Source organism: Calypte anna, chromosome 2 (genome assembly GCF_003957555.1).
Source record: "Calypte anna isolate BGI_N300 chromosome 2, bCalAnn1_v1.p, whole genome shotgun sequence".
Classification (NCBI taxonomy): Eukaryota; Metazoa; Chordata; class Aves; order Apodiformes; family Trochilidae; genus Calypte; species Calypte anna.
Window position 1 is genome coordinate 150,195,755 of NC_044245.1, and position 21,065 is coordinate 150,216,819.

Consider the following 21,065-nt stretch of genomic DNA (forward strand, 5'->3'; position numbering starts at 1 on the left):
TGCTCAGGACCCACCTCCTGCATCCCATATCCTGCATCCCACATCCAGTGTCTTGTATCTGTGCATCCTATATCCCACCTCCTCCAACCTACATCAAATATCCTGCATCCCACATGCTCCCTCCCACCTCCTGCATCCTACATCTCACCTCCTGCATCCCATCTACTGCATCCCACATCCCATATCCCCCATTCCACCTGCTCCATCCCACCTGCTCCATCCTACATCTCACCTCCTCCATCCCATCTACTGTATCCCATATCCCATATGCTCCATCCCACCTGCCCCACCCCCTGCATCCCAAATCTCACCTCCTGCATCCCATCTCCTCTATCCCACATCCCATATTCCCCCATCCCAACTCCTGCATCCTACATCTCACCTCCTCCATCCCATCTACTGCATCCATATCCCATATGCTCCATCCCACCTGCTCCATCCCACCTCCTGCATCCCAAATCTCACTTCCTGCATCCCACATCTTGCATACAACCTGCTCCATCCCATCTCCTGCATCCTGTATGTCACCTCCTGCATCCCATCTCCTCCATCCCATATCCCATATTCCCCCGTCCCACCTCTTACATTCCACCTCCTGCATCCTACATCTCACCTCCTGCATCCCATCTATTGCATCCCACATCTCATATTCCCCCATCCCATCTCCTGCATCCTATATCCCACCTCCTGCATCCCAATTCTCACTTCCTGCATCCCACAGCTTGCATCCAACCGGCTCCCTCCCACCTCCTGCATCCTACATCTCACCTCCTGCATCCCATCTACTGCATCCCACATCCCATATCCTCCATTCCACCTGCCCCATCCTACATCTCACCTCCTGCATCCCATCTACTGTATCCCATATCCCATATCCTCCATCCCATCTGCTCCATCCCAAATCTCTTCTGCATCCCATCTCCTCCATCCCACATCCCATATTCCCCCATCCCACCTCTTCCATCCCAACTCCTGCATCCTATATTTCACCTGCTCCATCCCAAATCTCACCTCCTGCATCCCACCTGCTCCATCCCCACTCCTACTCTCCATCCCACATGCTCCATCCCACCTCCTGCATCCCAAATCTCACCTTCTCCATCCCACAGCTTGCATCCCACCTGCTCCATCCCATCTCCTGCATCCTATATCCCACCTCCTGCATCCCAAATCTCACCTCCTGCATCCCACAGCTTGCATACAACCTGCTCCATCCCATCTCCTACTCTCCATCCCACATGCTCCATCCCACCTCCTGCATCCCAAATCCCACTTACTGCATCCCACAGCTTGCATCCAACCTGCTCCATCCCATCTCCTGCATCCTGTATGTCACCTCCTGCATCCCATCTCCTCCATCCCACATCCCATATTCCCCCATCCCACTTCCTGCATCCCATATCCCATATTCTGAATCCCACCCACACACAGTCACACACACGTTTCCACACAGATCTCAGGGCAAACCCCTGGATGAGGTGATGGGAAGGAAGAGCATCCAAGAAATTCTTATCAAACCTGGAATGGGTTGGCATTGTCAGCACTGCATCCTCACTGGAGCTTTTCCAGATGGGAATGGTGGGCTGGGCAGTGCCAGGCTCCTTCTTGTTGCTCGTGTATGATCAGCAATTCTTTTTCCTCTCAGAACAGCAGCAGTGACACCAAAATTCAGCCCTAGGGGTTTGCTGCAAGGAGCATCCCAAATTCCACACCCCACCTCCTATGTCCCACATCCTGCAGCCCAGTCCCCATATCCTATGTGCCCCATCCCTTATCCTCCATGTTATATCCTGCATCCTACAGCCCACAAACACTGTCCTGTGTCCTGCCATCCTGCATCCCACCTCCTCCATCCCAAATCCAACCTCCTGCATCCCACATCACTACCTTGGATCCCTATGTCCTGCATCCCATCTCCTCCATCCCATACCCTGCAGCCCACCTCCCATATTTCATATCCTGCATCCCACCTCCAATATCCTGTATCCTTGCATCCCACCCCCTCCATCCCATATCCCATATCCTATGTGCCCCATCCCTCATCCTCCATGTCATATCCTGCATCCTACAGCCCACAACCAGTGTCCTGTGTCCTGCCATCCTGCATCCCACCTCCTCCATCCCAAATCCAACCTCCTGCATCCCACATCACTACCTTGGATCCCTGTGTCCTGCATCCCACCTTCTGTATCCCACCTCCCATATTTCATACCCTGCATCCCACCTCCAATACCCTGTATCCTTGCATCCCACCTCCTCCATCCCATATCCAGCCTCCTGCATCCCACATCTACTACCTTGGATCCCTATGTCCTGCATCCCACCTCCAATATCCTGTATCCTTGCATCCCATCCCCTCCATCCCATATCCTATGTGCCCCACCCCTCTTCCTCCATGTCATATCCTGCATCCTACAGCCCACAAACACTGTCCTGTGTCCTGCCATCCTGCATCCCACCTCCTCCATCCCAAATCCAACCTCCTGCATCCCACATCACTACCTTGGATCCCTATGTCCTGCATCCCACCTCCTGCATCCCACTTTCTGTATCCCACCTCCCATATTTCATATCCTGCATCCCACCTCCAATACCCTGTATCTTTGCATCCCACCTCTTCCATCCCATATCCAACCTCCTGCATCCCACATCTACTACCTTGGATCCCTATATCCTGCATCCCACCTCCCGTATTTCATACCCTGCATCCCACCTCCTGTATCCTGCATCCTTGCATCCCATCCCCTCCATCCCATATCCTGCAGCCCAGTCCCCATATCCTATGTGCCCCATCCCTTATCCTCCATGTCATATCCTGCATCCTACAGCCCACAACCAGTGTCCTGTGTCCTGCCATCCTGCATCCCACCTCCTCCATCCCAAATCCAACCTCCTGCATCCCACATCTACTACCTTGGATCCCTATGTCCTGCATCCCACCACCTCCATCCCATATCCTGCATTCCACCTCCCATATTTCATACCCTGCATCCCACCTCCAATATCCTGTACCCTTGCATCCCACCTCCTCCATCCCATATCCAACCTCCTGCGTCCCACATCTACTACCTTGGATCCCTATGTCCTGCATCCCACCACCTCCATCCCATATCCTGCATTCCACCTCCCATATTTCATACCCTGCATCCCACCCCCTGTATCCTGCATCCTTGCATCCCATCCCCTCCATCCCATATCCTGCAGCCCATATCCTATGTGCCCCACCCCTCATCCTCCATGTCATATCCTGCATCCTACAGCCCACAAACACTGTCCTGTGTCCTGCCATCCTGCATCCCACCTCCTCCATCCCAAATCCAACCTCCAGCATCCCCCAACTCCTACCTTGGATCCCCATGTCCTGCATCCCACCTTCTGTATCCCACCTCCCATATTTCATACCCTGCATCCCACCTCCAATACCCTGTATCCTTGCATCCCACCTCCTCCATCCCATATCCAGCCTCCTGCATCCCACATCTACTACCTTGGATCCCTATGTCCTGCATCCCACCTCCAATATCCTGTATCTTTGCATCCCACCCCCTCCATCCCATGTCCTGCAGCCCAGTCCCCATATCCTATGTGCCCCACCCCTCATCCTCCATGTCATATTCTGCATCCTACAGCCCACAACCACTGTCCTGTGTCCTGCCATCCTGCATCCCACCTCCTCCATCCCAAATCCAACCTCCCGCATCCCATAACTCTTACCTTGGATACCTATATCCTGCATCCCACCTCCTCCATCCCAAATCCTGCAGCCCACCTCCCATATTTCATATCCTGCATCCCACCTCCAGTACCCTCTATCTTTGCATCCCACCTCCTCCATCCCATATCCAACCTCCTGCATCCCACAGCTACTACCTTGGATCCCAATGTCCTGCATCCCACCTCCCGTATTTCATACCCTGCATCCCATATCCTGTATCCTTGCATCCCACCCCCTCCATCCCATTTCCTGCATCCCACATCTCAAATCTCATATCCTATATCCTTGCATCCTATACCCCACCTCCTGCATCCCACATCCAATTATTCTGCATCCCTGCATCCTACATCCTATATCCTTTATCCTTGCATCCCACATCTGAAACCCTGCACCCTCCCCTCCTGCCTTCCACCTCCTGCAGCAGCTTCATCCATCCCCAGGCATTGCAAACCCACCCAAAAACCAGAAGTTTGGGATCAAAACCCAGCTGTGATCCTGCTCATGGAATGCACAGAGGGGTGGGGAGTGTATGGTGGGGAATTCTTGGTTGTTTGGAAGAACCTCAGCTCTCACCAAGGTGCAAAAAGGATGGGGCAAAGCAGAAGGTTCTGCTCTTCCCTGGAAATAAATCCCAGCCACAGGGACAAGCCAAAAAAAGGGAGGCCACAAGCTGGCAGAAGGCAGTGAGCTCTTTTTAGGTGATAAATGTAGAAATATCTATTTTTATACCCTTTGATTTGGGGGAGCAGGGCAGTGTTTGGCTCCCAGGGACTGCACAGAGAAGCAGAGAGGAGGCAGCCAGGCCTGGAGCTGGTGGGAACATGGGGAAAAAAAAAAACAAAAAAACCAAACTTCAGCTGAGCCAGAAGATGAAGATCAACTCCAGCCAAAAAAAAAATCAGCTCCAAACTAAACCTGGGATGAATCAGAGCCCTGGGGAGAAGCTTCTTGGAGCCAGCACCAGCACTTTCGTTTTCTTGGGGGGCTTTATTTGCCTAGGAATTTAATTCATTCCTGTTTTGGTTTTTTTTTCAACCAACATCACTGCAAATTCACCCCAAATTTGCCCCTTTAACAAGCTCACTTCTCTTCCTAACCAAGAATTTAATCTCCCAGGGCTGGAGCTCTCAAGTTACCCACAAAATGGGGATTTGCTGCAGGGATTTGGTGGCAAATCTGCCGTGGGTCCACATCAATAACTGAGGAGGAAAGAGTGAGGGGTATTTTGTGGATGCTGCACTGATGGGCCTGCTGCAAGGGTTGTTTTTTCCTTTTTTTTTTTTTGCCCATTTTGCAGAAATATAGTTATTTCTTCTAGGGGACAACACAAGGTGTTGATGGTTGGCTTTGCCAGGGCTTGGAAACACTGCTGGGTACCCGTGTGTGCTTGGGTGCTGCTGTATTTTGGGGGTTTGTGCATCACCCAAATAGAAATAAAATAAAATAGAATAAAATTCTAAAAATTCACCTTCTCTTAAGAATTCTTCCTGATGGGAGAAAGATGTAAAACCCATCACAGGGAAAGCTGGAACAGTTTCAACTCTTTCCCAACCCAGCGATGCCGGTGGTGCCTTCAGAGCTTGAAAATGGTTTAAAAAAATAAAATAAAAAAAAAATCAGCAGGAGGATGGTGTGGAGTGGCTGATGTAGCATCCCCTGGGGACTGTCCCCATGTCCCCAACCTTTGGGGCAGCTGGGGTGAGACAGGGAGACCTCTGCTTTTGCAGGACCAGGCTGCGGTTGGGGTGCAGGAGATGCCCAGGATGGATGCAGGGGCTGAGACTCAGAGGAAAGAGCACAGGGTGACCCAAAAGAGCTGCAAATGCCCTGGAAAACAGGGGGTTCCAGCCCCACTTGATCTCCAGATCAGGAGAAATGAGAAGGAAAAAAGAAAAAAGAGGTCAAAACCACCCTAAAACTCCACACACCCTCCTGTAACAGGCGGAAAATATCCGCAGCCCTGCGGCACAGGGAATGGACCATACCCCACCCATCTCTCCCTCCCCCCCAAAAAAACCACCCCACTGTGTGCCAACACACTCTGACCATCCAAATAAAGCCCCAAAAGGCTGCACCAAGCTGGGGCCCCCCCGAAATGCCCACCACATCACAGCCACCCCAAAAGATGCTGCAAAGCCAGGCACCCCCCATCCCCTCCAGCCCAGGGAGCCTCAGCCCCTTGGACCCAACAAGGAGACAAACCCCAGCCCCAGTTGGCCAGAAACCACTTTAAATTTTATTATTTATTCCCCAAAAGTGACCTCGGGCAGATCCACAACCACCCCCAGGCAGCACCAAGTACAGGTCAGGCTTGTGGGGATCACCAGGAGGGTCCCTGATTGCACCCCAATGATGTGAGCATGGAAAAAAGTCTCCAGAGCTTCCCAGGGAGATGCCAGGGAATGGGGGTCCCCCATGGATGATCAGTATTAAAGGGTGGGAGTAACACCCCCTATTCCCTGCTCCAGGTGTTTTCCTGCTTGGGGGATTTCCAGGAAGTACTGGGGGGAAAAAAAAATAAAATATATATAATCAGTGGAATAAAAAATTAAAAATAAAAATATCATGATGCAAAGACTTGGGGGGTCACATCCCTGCTCCAGCTGCTCTCAGAGGATTCGGGGTGAAGGGGAAGGAATAACACCACAAGCAGCAAAATAATCTGCTTCTGGTGGTGAGACCCAGGACGCACCTTCCCCAGCAAAAATAAAAATAAAAATAAGTATTTAAAAAAATATAAAACCCTATAAATCGAAGAGGAAGTAGACAGAAGGTCTGGGTGGTGATGGGCACCATGGAACAAGGGAAAAATTGGGTGTCCTCAAACTGCTGCTATCACTCTGCTGGCAAAAGGGACACGAGGTGCCCGCAGCCACCCCACGAGCATCAGGGACCCTCCCAAAAACCCCACGCAGCCTCCAAGCCAGCTCTGCCCCTCAAACCATCCCCACACAGCTGGAAAAAGGGGTCCCAACCCCTGAGGATACACCCAGGATATACCAACAGGAAATATGGACCGTGGCAAGACACAAGGGTGAGGAAATACAGAAGGTTCCCGAGGTCCCCGGGCAGGTTTGGTGGCCCTAAACCCCTTCATCTCCTTTCCCAACTCAACTCAGTCACAGAGTGGGGAGCTGGGAATATTTTCCTCCCCAAAAAAAGAATGCCAAGAGGAGGGGTGATGGGAGGAAAAGTTGGGTTATAAAGCTGCAATTCACCCCCTCAAAAAAAAAAAACAAACAAGGAGAGAAGGCAAAGTCCTGTAAGAGGCTACAGAGGCAGCAGGGATGGGTTATTTTTATTTAGAACCAGGTTTCTAAAGCTTCCCCAGCTTTAAATATTAACGGGAATAAGGGGTGAAGCCCTCCCCTCAAACCCCCCCCCCCCCCATTTCTACCCAGCCCTGATCCCTCCGTGTTCCCATCCCAAAAATTGAGGCTGGTATCGAGCTGGGATGCTCAAAACCCCCCTGGAGACAAAATAAGCAGCTGAAAAAAAACAAGAACAAGAGCAAAACCAAGGGGGTGAAGAACCAGAAAGTCCTGAGGCCACAAACACCCTAAAAAACCCCAAGGGGGGGGGGGGGGTTGTATCAGCACAGCAGTGATTTATGGAAGCAGGAGGAAACCACATCGTGGTGGGGCAGCTCCCAGCTGGGAACCTGCCACGATTGAGCCTGGTGAAAAGACAGGAGTGGGAAAATAAATTTTAAAAATATTAAAAAGCTACAGAAAATGTATTTTTAGGTAGATTTTGGTCGCAAATTGTCCCCCAGAAGCCACCACGGAGCTGCCGCGTTCGGGCTTCCCAGCGGCACAGATTGGAGCTGCGGAGGGGGAGGGGGGAGGACACGTCTGTCCCTGCAAACAGCCCCCAAAAAACCCCAAAATACTTGGAAAAATACTAATCCTGAAGCTTTCCTTAAAGGAAAGTGTGTGTTTGGCTTTTCGGTTTGGTTTTGGTTTGTGTTTGTTTGGTTGTTTTCCGCGAATCACCATTAAAAACTCAAAAGGGAGAAGAAAAAAATAATCATTTATTACCATTTATAAATTAAGGCTCGTCGGGACAAGCTGGGATCAAAGTGGATCCAGATTGGGGTGAAGGTGATTTTTTTTATTATTTTTTAACTTATTTTCTTTTTTCAGGAGCCGCCGGGATGAAGTTTTCCGGGGCTCTTTGGCCAGAGGAAAAATAAAATAATGCGATCCCAGGAAAAAAAAAAAAGGGAAAAAAAAGAAAAGAAAAAAAGAAAAGAAAACCACAATAAAAAGCAAGAAAAGGAAAAATTTAAGAGCAAAGCCCACGGTGGTCCCCAAGTCGCAAGTCCCAGATTTATCCCCGCAAAACCCCTTCGCCCCGAGAGGTTTTTGCATCAGTGCCGAGAGTTAAAGGGATGAAGAAGTGAACCCCAAAGGAAAAGGGGGTGGTGTGGAAACCTTTCCCCCCCCCGCTCCCACCACCCCAAACGAGTTGAGAGAAAACCCGACCCAAAGCTCTAGTTGAATATAAGTTTTTATCTTGATGCAACATCGTTAAAACCGTCACAAATCGGAACAACAGGTCGTTAAAAACGCTTCGCACGATCAGTACCTAAAATGCACCAGGCTCCCAAGCTCTCTTTATCCGGTTTTTTGGGTTTTTTTGCCCCTCCAAGATATTTTTTAAACACTTTTCCTTTTTTTTTAAATAAGTAACTTGTTTAAAAAAAAAAAAAAAACAAACCAACAACAACCCCGCTCATCCGCGCAGGATCGGCCCCGTTTTCACTCCAAGCTGAATCGCACGAATCCTTAATTCTTTCCTCATTTTTTTTTTTACGCAAGAAATAATGTGCATGGGGGGGGGTTGTTTTGGGTTTTTGTTTTTTTTTTCTTTCCTTCTTCTCCACATCGAGGTTAAAATAATTATTCCGTTTCCCGAGGGTTAATAAATAAATCTGGTGCATAGTGAGATAGCAGCCAACCCTTTGCAGTCCATATATTACTATATTGCCTTTCAGGTCACCCTAAAATTGTTACCTCTTTCCCCCCCCCTCCCTTCCCCTCCCTCCCCTCACTATTTTTAAGAGCATAGATAATTTTAAATCTCTATAAAACAGTATTATTTAACCCAATTGATTCCTGTATATAGTGCATTCGGCTTCTTCCCAACATCGTTAAATTAACTCGGATATTATTTGCATGCTATTACATACAAACTTTTAAGACTCGTGTAATTTTATTATTTTTTTTTCTTCTTTTCTAAAGGATTTAGGGTTTTTTTTTTTCTTTTTTTTTTTTTTTTTTCGTAAATCACCAAGCAAAATATAGGCTCAAGGAAAAAAAAAAAAAAAAAGAGAACCAAAAGGAAAAAAAAAACGCAGAAAACTAACCAATTTCTACATATTTACAAGGGTGAATAAGTTAAATGTGGCTCAGGTTTGCCGGCCGGGAAAGGAGATTTGGGGGGGACTTAGGGAAGGGGGGAATTATAGGGCTGGGCAGGGCGCAGCGCTGCCGGGGACCCCCCCGGAGGATCCGTGGAGTCCCCTCGAAAGGGAAATAAACTCGGGGGTGAAACAGGCAGGAGAAAAAGAGGGGGAAAGAGGCGGAGAGGGGGGGGAGGGAGAAGCCACCTGGATGGCGCTGATGCTCCCGGGGGGGTGTGGGGGAGACGCGCCCTACACGTCCCGCATGCAGGCTGGCTTCACCTCCCCCCCCCAAACTCCCACCACCCCCCTTCTGAACTTGGGGGGTGTGATGAGGGGAAGGGTACAACATCCCTCTCCCCAGAATTTCAGGAATAATAATAATTATTATTATTATTTTATACAAGTTTGCTCTCCCCACATGAAGGGGCGAGGGGGGAAAAAGGGGGACAACCCTTCCCCCACCCACCCACCACTCACCCACCCACACCCAACCCCCCCAAAAAACTTCCCTGGGGCTCACATGAAGAAGTCAGCGGTGGGTTTTGGGGGGGCAGCGTTTGGGGAGGGTTCCCTGGGGAAACCCCGGCCGGCTAACTTCTCGTATTTTTCTTTGTACAGATCCCTCTCCTTGGCTAAGCGGGTCACCTCCTGCTTGAGTTGCTCCACCTGGCTCTGGAGTTGACATTTCTCGTTCTCCAAGATGTGCCGCTGCTGGACCCGCTTGTAACGACAGGACTGAGCGTAGCCTCGGTTCTTCAAGGTCCTCCTCTTCTGCTTGAGGCGGATCACCTCCTCCTTGCTGAACCCCCTCAGCTGCCGGTTCAGCTCCCGGACCGACATACTCACCAACTGATCGTCGGAGAAGCGGTCCTCCAAACGGAGGTGATGATGGTGATGATGGTGATGGCCGGGATGATGATGGGAAGCCGGTGGTAACTCCTCACCCCCGAAAGGCTGAGCCCGGAAAGGCTCGTAACCTTGGTGGTGATGATGATGATGGTGAGGAGCACCGATCAACGCTTCCACCGCGTCCTCCGGTGTCAGGTTCAGAGCTTCGGGGTTGAGGTGATGCTGGTAACCCGACATCCAATACAGCTCCTCCAGCTGAGGTTTGGAGCCCAGAGAAGCGGCGGTGGTAGCTGGAGGACCGGGAGCCGGTTGCCCACCGGGGCTAGGAGCGCAGAAACTGGGCGAGGAAGGCACGGAGGAGCAGGGCGTGCTGAGAGGGGTAGAAGAGAGGGAACCGGCTGGTAGACGGTGGCACAGCCTCTCCGCCTCCGCCGGTTCTTTCTTCACCTCGAACTTCATCAAGTCGAAATCGTTCACGTATTCGATGGCGAGGGGGCTGGTGGGCAGCTCCGCGCTCATGGCCAGCTCCGAGGCCATCTCAGTCCATGGAGGGACCGGGGGGTGATCCCCCGGCTGCTTTCGCTCACCGAGACTTGAACAACTCCGAATTCGGAGCTCCGGAACCTTCTTCCCACCGGACTCCCGAGACTTTGGGTTACGATGCAACCGGTTGCCCCGGCAATGAGACCGGGACCCTTCGAAGGGACTTTGCTGCAAGGTTCAGACCGGCTCCGGGACTTTCAGACGGGGCTCGGCTCCCGGTTCGGACGGGGCTCGGCTCCGGGGTTCAACCGGGCTCCGGGACTCTCTGTCGGGACTCAGCTCCGGGGTTCGGACGGGGCTCGGCTCCGGGGTTCAGCCCGGCTCCGGGACTCTCGGTCGGGACTCGGCTCCGGGGTTCAGCCTGGCTCCGGGACTCTCGGACCGGGCTCGGCTCCGGCGTTCAACCGGGCTCCGGGACTCTCTGTCGGGACTCGGCTCCGGGGTTCGGACGGGGCTTGGCTCCGGCGTTCGGACGGGGCTTGGCTCCGGCGTTCAGCCCGGCTCCGGGACTCTCAGACGGGGCTCGGCTCCGAGGTTCAGATGGGGCTCGGCTCCGGGGTTCAGATGGGGCTCGGCTCCGGGGTTCAGATGGGGCTCGGCTCCGGGGTTCGGACAGGACTCGGCTCCGGGGTTCAACCGGGCTCCGGGACTCTCTGTCGGGACTTGGATCCGAGGTTCTGCCGGGCTCCGGGACTCTTCTCCGGGCTGCAGCCAGATGTCTCCGTCGGGATTTTGTTCCGAGGCTCCGCACTTCTCGGGCACCGGGAATTGCTTGCTGGACCTTCCTCCGGGATTCGACTCCGGGACGTTCCGACAGAGCTTTGCTGGGTGGGTGGGTGAGTGAATGAGTGAGGGGCTCAATCTGCCTCCGGGACCCTCCGCTCTCCCCCCGCCTCCTCCACCGCCGCTTTGGGGAAGCGGAGCCCGGTAAGTACGGGACCGGCCCCTCTCCAGCCCGGGTTTCTCGGGTCAGGTTCCGCCGCTGCCTGCAGCCGCTTCCCAATGACGAGGAGCAGGCAGAGTCCTGCCCGCCCCTTCCTGCCTCCCCCTCTGGCACTTGCCCCAGCCCCACCTCCCCCCCCCCCTCCTCCGCTGCCCGCCCAGGGCTTGCGAACCTTCCCCTGCCTTCTTCCACCTCCTCCTCCTCCTTCCTCCCCCCGGACACTGGCTCTGAGCCTTGGGGGGCGGGGGCTGTACCCCCTCTTCCTGCCTGCACCCTGCTACCCGTGCTCGGTGCTGCCAAGCGGGTGAATGGATCCCGGCGCGCTATATACGGGGGAAAAGGCTGTCCCGGTTCCGCCTTCCAGAGGCGGATCCGTTTGCTTCCCACTTATCAGAATGGATTTATTTACATATCCCCATGGCAACGCCCCCGGGGCTCTTGTCAATCTCCGCCGGGTAAGGATTCGGCTCAGCCCGCGGTAACGCCGGGAGGGAAAGGGGATGAGGTTTGGGAGGAGTACGGGGTTTAGGGGGAGTTGGAGGGGGGGTTGGTAGTGTCCAGGGCATCCCCCAGGGCATCCCTTTCCATCCCCCTGCGTCTCCCCTTTTCATCCCTCTCTTCACCTCCCTTTATCCCCAGGGAAAACTCCGGGGCATCACCCCTTCCCCCCCGCCCCCAGCCCCCTGCGCACCCCCTCCCCATTTATCCTTCACCCTCCCTGCATTCCCCTTCATCCCCTCCATTCTCCTTCATCCCCTGGGCATCCCCTCACTCCCCCCCTAAGCCCCTCTTGCATCCTCTCCATCCAACCCCCTGGACCCCCCTCCATCCCCCTCCATCCCCCCTACATCCCCTCTACATCCCCCGGGCATCCCTTCTTCATCCTCTCCAGCATCCCCCTTCATCCTCGGGGCCGTATTCCCCCTTCACCCCGATCCTGCATCCCCCTCTGCACCCAGAGTATCCCCGTGCACCCCTCTGCATCCCCCCCAGCCTCCCCACCCCGGGTATCCCCATTTCTCCATCACCCTTTATCCTTCTGCATCCTCCTCTCCCTCCATCCCTGCATCCCCCTGATCAACCTCAACCCCCCCACGCGTGCTTTCACCCCCAAAGTCCCTACCAACCACCCTGCACCCAACCCCAGCCAAGCAAAAAGTTGGAAAAAAAAATTAAATAATCCTCATTTTCACCCAAAGAAATGGGAAAGACCCCAAAAGGGGATTCTTGACCCCAAATCAGGTTTCACCCCATTTTGCTGCAGGAGGATCATGACCTCCTGCCTTCCCCAAGGCATTTTTCCCAGGTGGGAACAGCTCAGTATCCTTCTGGGATCATGGGGAGGAATTTCCATCCTTGCAGAAATCCTTATCTATATTTGGGGGGATTTTTTTTTTTTGGAGGGTCCCACCAGCCATGAGTGGTCTGGGGTGCAGCTCCACTGGAGCCCAACTGGTTTTTACCTGGTTTGGTGCCACAGGAGGTGGGTTGGAGCTCAAGGACATAGAAAAGATGTCACCAAGAGTCCCTGGGCTGCTCATTTCCCCAGAGTGTCCCTGGGGTGCTCAGCCCCCCCGCAGGATGTGACCCCAAGCCCTGCCACCTCATGGATGCTGCTGGGGTTTGAGGATGTTTGGGGTCAGCACCAAGGTTTGGAGAGGTCAGGGTTGGGTTGGGGACGTGCACCAAGGCCATGGATGGGACACCTGGGAGCCTCTTCCCAGCTGGGGATGCACCAAGGGAAACTGAGGAACGGGGGAGTCACCTTTGAGATGTTCCACCTGATGTGGGACTGGGGATGCTTTGGATATTTTTTACAACTTCCAACCCCCCCCAAAAAAAACCTGGGGTGGTTAAACCCATATTTGTTGTGTCACCCCCCAAAAGCCACATCGGGGAGGGGGGGTATTGGGGTCCCACGTTGGTGTCACGTCCCTGGGCATCAAATCCCACCCTGGAGCCACTCAGGGAGGGACCTGACCCCATCAGCAGCTGCCACCAAACCCCACATCATTTTTTGTTTTATTATTGGGAAGTTTGTTTGTGTGGGGTTTTTTTTCCCATCTTTGTCCTCCTGTGGTGTTAAAATGGAGTCAGAGCAGATGGAGGGTTTGGGGTTGTGTCCCCCCCAGACAAAACCCCATATTTCCCCCATTCTGCATAACCTGGGACACAAATATCCCATATTGGATGCCCCCCAATATCACAGGACACCCCACAACTCAGGGCAAGAAAAGGGGACAACAAGGATGCTTTGGATGTTTTTTGCACACTCCCCAACCCAAAAAAAACCCCAAACTGTGTCACCCCCCCCACAAGCCACATGGGGGAGGGAGGGATATTGGGGTCCCATGTTGTTGTCACCTCCCTCCACCAAACTGGGGTGGTTAAACCCATATTTGTTGTGTCACCCCCCAAAAGCCACATGGGGGAGGGGGGGATATTGGGGTCCCACGTTGTTGTCACCTCCCTGGGCATCAAATCCCACCCTGGAGCCACTCAGGGAGGGACCCGACCCCCATCAGCAGCTGCCACCCCCCCTCCTCCTAATGGGACAGGAGCCACGGAGGGATTTAGGGATGGGCTGAGGTCCAACGGGGCTGTCGCTTGCCGGTGCCACCCCCTTTGGGGTATTTTTAGCAGGGTAGCTGGGTACAGTGACAGGGCCGGGTCCTGTGGCATGTCCCCAACCCTCCCCGCCACGCCAAAGCCCCAGGGTCCGGTCATCTAAGTTTACTCATAAGTGACAGTCGAGTGACATAACCAGGTTGGTGGCCTCGGGATGGCGGGGCCATAGCGTCACCTTCTGCTTTTAGAGCCTGCAGCTCCCCGGCCCCCTTTAACTCTTAGAGCAGGGCTGGGAGCTGCCTCAGTTTCCCCCAGTTGGGTGCTGCTGGCTTGGGGTGCTGCCTTCATGGGGACATCCTTGGAATAAACCCCATGGAGCTGGTGGCATCATCCTGGGATGTATTCCCAAGGTTGGAGTCACCTTTGCTTCCAGAGTGAGGAGATTTAACCCTTGAGTGCCTGGTGCCTCAGTTTCCCCAGCTTGGTGGTGATGGGACTTGGGGTGCTGCCTTCATGGGGACATCCTTGGAATAAACCCCATGGAGCTGGTGGCATCATCCTGGGATGTATTCCCAAGGTTGGAGTCACCTTTGCTTCCAGAGTGAGGAGATTTAACCCTTGAGTGCCTGGTGCCTCAGTTTCCCCAGCTTGGTGGTGATGGGACTTGGGGTGCTGCCTTCATGGGGACATCATTGGGATGCACCCTATGGAGCTGGTGGCATCATCCTGGCAGGTGATCCCAAGGTTGGAGTCACCTTTGCTTCCAGAGGGAACGGATTTAACCCTTGGAGTGCCTGGTGGGTGCTGCCTCAGTTTCCCCAGTTGGGATTGATGCCCATGGGAACATCAGCCCATGGTGAGGATGGGGGTGTTCCCCCTGATGCACCCCAGGAACTGGTGGCACCATCTTGGGAGATGCTCCACCAACATCTGCCAGATGGATCCAGGTGTCATTCCCTGAAAAAAAGGCTTGGAAATCATCTTGGGATGGGGACTCCTCAGGCAAAGAGATGGGTGCCTCAGTTTCCCCAGTTGGGTGGTGATGGGACATAGCAACCAGTCTGGCGTGCTGCTGGCTTGGGGTGCTGCCTTCATGGGGACATCACTGAGATGCACCCCATGGAGCTGGTGGCATCATCCTGGGAGGTGATCCCAAGGTTGGAGTCACCTTTGCTTCCAGAGTGGGGAGATTTAACCCTTGAGTGCCTGGTGCCTCAGTTTCCCCAGCTGTGTGGTGATGGGGCTTGGGGTGCTGCCTTCATGGGGACATCATTGGCATGCACCCCATGGAGCTGGTGGCATCATCCTGGGAGGTGATCCCAAGGTTGGAGTCACCTTTGCTTCCAGCGTCGGGAGATTTAACCCTTGGAGTGCCTGGTGGGTGCTGCCTCAGTTTCCCCAGTTGGTTGATGCCCATGAGAACATCAACCCATGGTGAGTATAGGGATGTCCCTCCTGATGCACCCCAGGAACTGGTGGAACCATCTTGGGAGATGCTCCACCAACATCTGCTGCATGGATCCAGGTGTCATTCCCTAAAACAAAAGGCTTGGAAACCATTCTGGGATGGGGACAGCTCGTGCAAAGAGATGGGTGCCTCAGTTTCCCCAGTTGGGTGGTGATGGGACACAGCAACCAGTCTGGCATGCTGCTGGCTTGGGGTGCTGCCTTCATGGGGACATCACTGGGGTGCACCCCATGGAGCTGGTGGCATCATCCTGGGATGTGATCCCAAGGTTGGAGTCCCCTTTGCTTCCAGAGTGGGGAGATTTAACCCTTGGAGTGCCTGGTGGGTGCTGCCTCAGTTTCCCCCGTTGGTTGATGCCCATGAGAACATCAACCCATGGTGAGTATGGGGATGTCCCTCCTGATGCACCCCAGGAACTGGTGGAACCATCTTGGGACATGCTCCACCAACATCTGCCAGATGGATCCATAGTGTTCCACTTTTTCACTGCTGGAAAAAGGCTTGGAAATCCCTTTGGGATGGGGATGCAGAGAGTTTGGTGCCCATGGTGGGCAGAGAAGGAGCCACCCCAGAAGCCAAGCAGAAAACTGAGCTTGGTTTTGTTTATGGGAGGGTGATGATAAACCCAGCACCTGCTTCTCCATCAGGAGTCCAGTTGCAAGGGTGAGTTTTCCAGGGAATGTTGATATTCCAGAGCCTCTGTTCCAAGCCACCACCCCTCCATCCAAGGAGTCACCCTGGGACACTTCCCATCATAGAATCATAGAATCATAGAATTGGCTGGGTTGGAAGGGACCTCAGAGATCATCGAGTCCAACCCTTTTACCAGCATTTTGGTTGCTAGACCATGGCACTGAGTGCCACATCCAGGCTCTTTTGAAATATCTCCAGGGACGGAGAATCCACTGCTTCCCTGGGCAGCCCATTCCAATGGCTGATCACCCTCTCCAGAAAGAAATTCTTTCTAATATCCAACCTAAACCTCCCCTGGCACAACTTAAGACCCTGCCCTCTTGTCTTGTTGAAGGTTGTCTGGCAAAAGAGACCAACGTCCACCCGGTTACAACCTCCTTTCAGGGAGTTGTAGACAGCGATGAGGTCTCCCCTGAGCCTCCTCTTCTCCAGGCTGAACACCCCCAGCTCCCTCAGCCTCTCCTCACAGGGTCTGTGCTCAAGTCCCTTCACCAGCCTGGTTGCCCTCCTTTGGACCTGCTCCAGGACCTCGATATCCTTCCTGAACTGAGGAGCCCAGAACTGGACACAGGACTCAAGCTGTGGCCTCACCAGGGCTGAGTACAGGGGCAGAATCACTTCCTTGGACCTGCTGGCCACGCTGTTCCTGATCCAGGCCAGGATGCCATTGGCCTTCTTGGCTACCTGGGCACACTGCTGGCTCATGTTCAGCTTCCTGTCAATCCAGACTCCCATCCCTGCAGCATCCCTAGTTTCCGGGGAAGGATGGAGAAAGCCATCAGTGAGGCTGCTGAAGGTGGGAGGGGAATCCAGCAGGGCTTGGGAACACCTCTCTCCAGGGGCTGGGAATTTATCCCTGCTGGAAAAATTAATCCTTCCTCTCCCCTGAAGTGCTTTGATGGCTCTTGGCAATAAATTAGAAACCTCCCCGGGAAGGGAAGGGGGGTGCTGGTGGGTGGCAGAGCTCTCAGTGAGCTCTGGGTTGTTTTGTTTAATTAAAGTGTGAGCTTTAATCCTCGTTAGGCTGCTCCTTCTGGAGCTGAGGCCATGGGTAGGACCCAACCTCCCAGCTCCCATCACCCCTGGGTGATGGAATTCCCCTGGAATCAGGGAATGTTAAAGGTTGGAAGGGACCTCTGGAGATCATTTAATCCAAGCCTCATTCTAGAGGTTGACCTGGAATTGGTGTCATAGGATGATGTCCAGGTGAGTTTTGGATGTTTCCATTGGAGGAGACTCCACCACACCTCTGGGCAGCCTATTCCAGAGCTCTGTTATTCCTAAAATTCTTCCTTGTGTTTAGGTTGAGCATCCTGCCTCCCAGTTTGTGACCATATCCTCTTGTCCTGTCACTGGATCTGGTTGGGAAGTGCCTGATCTCATCCTCCTGAAATCCACCCTCTAGGTGTGTGGTGAGATCCTCTCTCAGCCTCCTCCAGGATGAACAGATCCAACTCCCTCATCCTTGCTCCCATGGGAGATGCTTCAGTCTCCATCACCCCTTCAGAAGTCCCTTCCAACCCAAATTATTCTGTAATTTAGCATCTCAGTGGCTCTGTGCTGGACTCTCTCCAGTAATTCCTTATCCTTATCCTGAACTGGGAAGCCCAGACCTGGACACAGTTCTCCAGATGTGGCCTCACCAGGAGAGAATCCAAGAAGCTCCAGCTCAGAGCAGGCTCTTCACTCACATTGGGTCCCAAAAAGCTTGAGTCTAGAGATACTAAAAAGAGTCACAGAATTTTAGGGGTTGGAAGGGACCCCTGAAGATCATTTAGTCCAAAATCCCTGCTGGAGAATGTCTCCAGAGATGGAGAATCCATCAGCTCTCTGGGCAACCTGTTCCAGTGCTGTTATTCCTAAATAATAGGAATAAGATTAAACAGGATAGATTAGATAATTAGATAGATAAAATAAATAAATAAAGAAGCTCTTCTTTATGTTTTAATTGAACACCTTGTGTTCCAGTTTGTAACCCCTGTTCCTTTTCCTTTCACTGGACATGGTTGACAAGAGTCTGATCCCATCCTCCTGACACCCACCCTTTAGATATTCCCAGAACTTTGATGAGCTCCCCTCTCTGTCTTCTCTTCTCCAGGTTGAACAGCCCCAGCTCAGACTTTTCCTTCCATGGTTGCTGCTCCACTGCCCTCAGCATCTCAGTGGCTCTGTGCTGGACTCTCTCCAGTAATTCCTTATCCTTATCCTGAACTGGGAAGCCCAGAACTGGACACAGTTCTCCAGATGTGGCCTCACCAGGAGAGAGAAGGAGCAGAACCTCCCTCAACCTGCTGGCCCCACCATCCTTGATGCCCCCCAGGTGCCCATTGGCCTTGTTGCCCACAAGGACACATTACTAGCCCACGCTCATCCTCTTGTCCACCAGGACTCCTCCCAGGGCTTTTTCCACAGAGTTTTTTTTCCACAGAGTCCTTTTTCCATGGATTTCCAGCAGGTCAGGCCCTAACCTGTACTGGTGCATGGGACTCAAAGCATCATGGGGGTAATTTTTGGTGAGTTTAGGTTTGGGGCTTTGGGTTGGTTACTATTTTATTTTATATTTTATTTTATTATTTTATTTTGTTTTATTTTATTTTATTTTATATTTTATTTTATTTTATTTTATTTTATTTATTTTTTAAGGAAACCACAGAATCCCCTTGGTTGGAAAAGCCCTTCAAGATGAGTTCATCCCATTAACCCAAGACTGACATGTCCTTAACTAACCCATATCCCAAACTCTTTAATACCTTCAGGCTTGGTGACTCCACCACTGCCCTGGGCTGTCTGTTCCCATGCCTGATAAACTTTTCAGGGAAGAAATTCTTCCTAACATCCCATCTAAACCTCCCCTGGAGCAACTTGAGCCCATTTACCCTTTGTAACTTCATTGCCCAGACTGATCCTCACCTCTTTACAACATCCCCTAAAGTAGTTGTAGACAGGAGGTTGAGGGACCTTGTTCTCCCCCCTCTACTCTGCCCTGGTGGGGTTTAAATTAGGAAATTGGAAGTTACACCTCAAAATAAGGAGAAACTTCTTTCCTGTGAGGAAAGAACCAGGATGCCCAGAGGCTGTGGTCTCCTGCAGCATCCTCCTGAAAAAGCTGTCAGCCCGCAGCTTGGACAGGAGCACCCTGTGCTGGGTTAGGAACTGGCTGGAGGGCCGGGCCCAGAGAGTGGTGCTGAACGGGGCTGCATCAAAATGGCGGCTGTGGTGTCCCCCAGGGATCAGTGTTGGGCCCAGTTCTGTTCAATATCTTTATTGATGATTTAGATGAGGGGATTGAGTCCATCATCAGCAAATTTGCAGATGACACCAAGCTGGGGGGGAGTGTGGATCAGCTGGAAGGCAGGAGGGCTCTGCAGAGGGACCTGGACAGACTGGAGAGTTGGGATGATTCCAACGGGATGAGGTTCAACAAGGCCAAGTGCCGGGTCCTGCACTTTGGCCACAACAACCCCATGGGGAGCTCCAGGCTGGGCACAGAGTGGTTAGAGAGCAGCCAGGCAGAAAGGGACCTGGGAGTCTGGATTGCCAGGAAGCTGAACATGAGCCAGCAGTGTGCCCAGGTGGCCAAGAAGGCCAATGGCATCCTGGCCTGGATCAGGAAGAGCGTGGCCAGCAGGTCCAGGGAAGGGATTCTGCCCCTGTACTCAGCCCTGGTGAGGCCACAGCTTGAGTCCTGTGTCCAGTTCTGGAAGGAGATTGAGGTCCTGGAGCAGGTCCAAAGGAGGCAACTGGGCTGGTGAAGGAACTCGAGCACAGATCCTATGAGGAGAGGCTGAGGGAGCTGGGGGTGTTGAGGCTGGAGAAGAGGAGGCTCAGGGGAGACCTCATCACTCTCTCCAACTCCCTGAAAGGAGGTTGGAGCCAGGGGGGGGTTGGGCTCTTTTCCCAGGCAACTCTCAGCAAGACAAGAGGGCAGGGTCTCAAGTTGTGCCAGGGGAGGTTTAGGTAGGAGATTAGAAAGAATTTCTTTATGGAGAGAGTGATCAGACATTGGAATGGGCTGCCCAGGGAAGTAGTGGATTCTCCGTGTCTGGAGATATTTCAAAAGAGACTGGATGTGGCACTCAGTGCCATGGGCTGGGAACCGCAATGGTGGTTCAAGGGTTGGACTTGATGATCTCTGAGGTCCCTTCCAACCCAGCCAATTCTATTCTATTCTATTCTATTCTATTCTATTCTATTCTATTCTATTCTATTCTATTCTATTCTATTCTATTCTATTCTATGATTCTCTGGAGATTCCTAAACTCATTTCCATGAGTCCCTGTGTGGGGGTGATCCTGCTTTGGCAAAGATCCATGTCCTTTCCATTATTTTAGGGAAAGAATTCTATGATTCTATGAAAAAGTCCTTTTTAGGGCAAGTGGGGAAAGTCCTAATAATTCAAAACTTCCAAAGAATTGGGGTTTGGGGAGCAACGGGGACCCTCCCACCCCTTTGGTGGCATCAGCAGCTCCTCAAGGAGATGTTGGTGGTGTTATCACTGAAAAAAAAAAAAAAAAGAGCAAAGCCACACTCTGACCAGGCTTCCCAGGGAAGAAAACTCTTTTATTTACATATCAAAACACAGAGCTTAATAAAAGACACTGAATATTTAACAGAAACAACAAAGATTTTCCTAAAAAACCAAATCGCTGCTGTGGGTGCTGCCCCAGAGGGGGGGGAAGGACCTGTTGGTCCCTGGCATGGCTGGGGTGGATGCTGGGGATCTGGCCACCCCAAACTGGTCTCCAAGTGTCCCCAAAACACTTCCTGGCAGCAGGTAGGGAGGTGACAAGCATTTAGGATGTCACAGCTTTGGTGGCACCTCATGCCACCCAAGCCAGGTGATAAATCCCCCACCATGAACCAGGAGTGGGGGTGT

At 52.7% G+C, this 21,065-nt stretch overlaps 1 protein-coding gene across 1 annotated transcript; it reads right to left on the reverse strand.

Moving 5' to 3' along the window:
* Positions 1 to 9,633: 9,633 nt before the first annotated feature.
* Positions 9,634 to 10,525, reverse strand: MAFA (MAF bZIP transcription factor A). Its single transcript, XM_008499712.2, has one exon. It carries the CDS (start codon positions 10,509 to 10,511, stop codon positions 9,642 to 9,644), a length of 870 nt encoding a protein of 289 aa, XP_008497934.1. The 5' UTR covers positions 10,512 to 10,525; the 3' UTR covers positions 9,634 to 9,641.
* Between the last annotated feature and the right edge of the window lie 10,540 nt (positions 10,526 to 21,065).

Excerpts from the sequence above, each read along its gene's own strand:
- MAFA (XM_008499712.2), bottom strand. The coding sequence starts at position 10,511 with ATGGCCTCGGAGCTGGCCATGAGCGCGGAGCTGCCCACCAGCCCCCTC.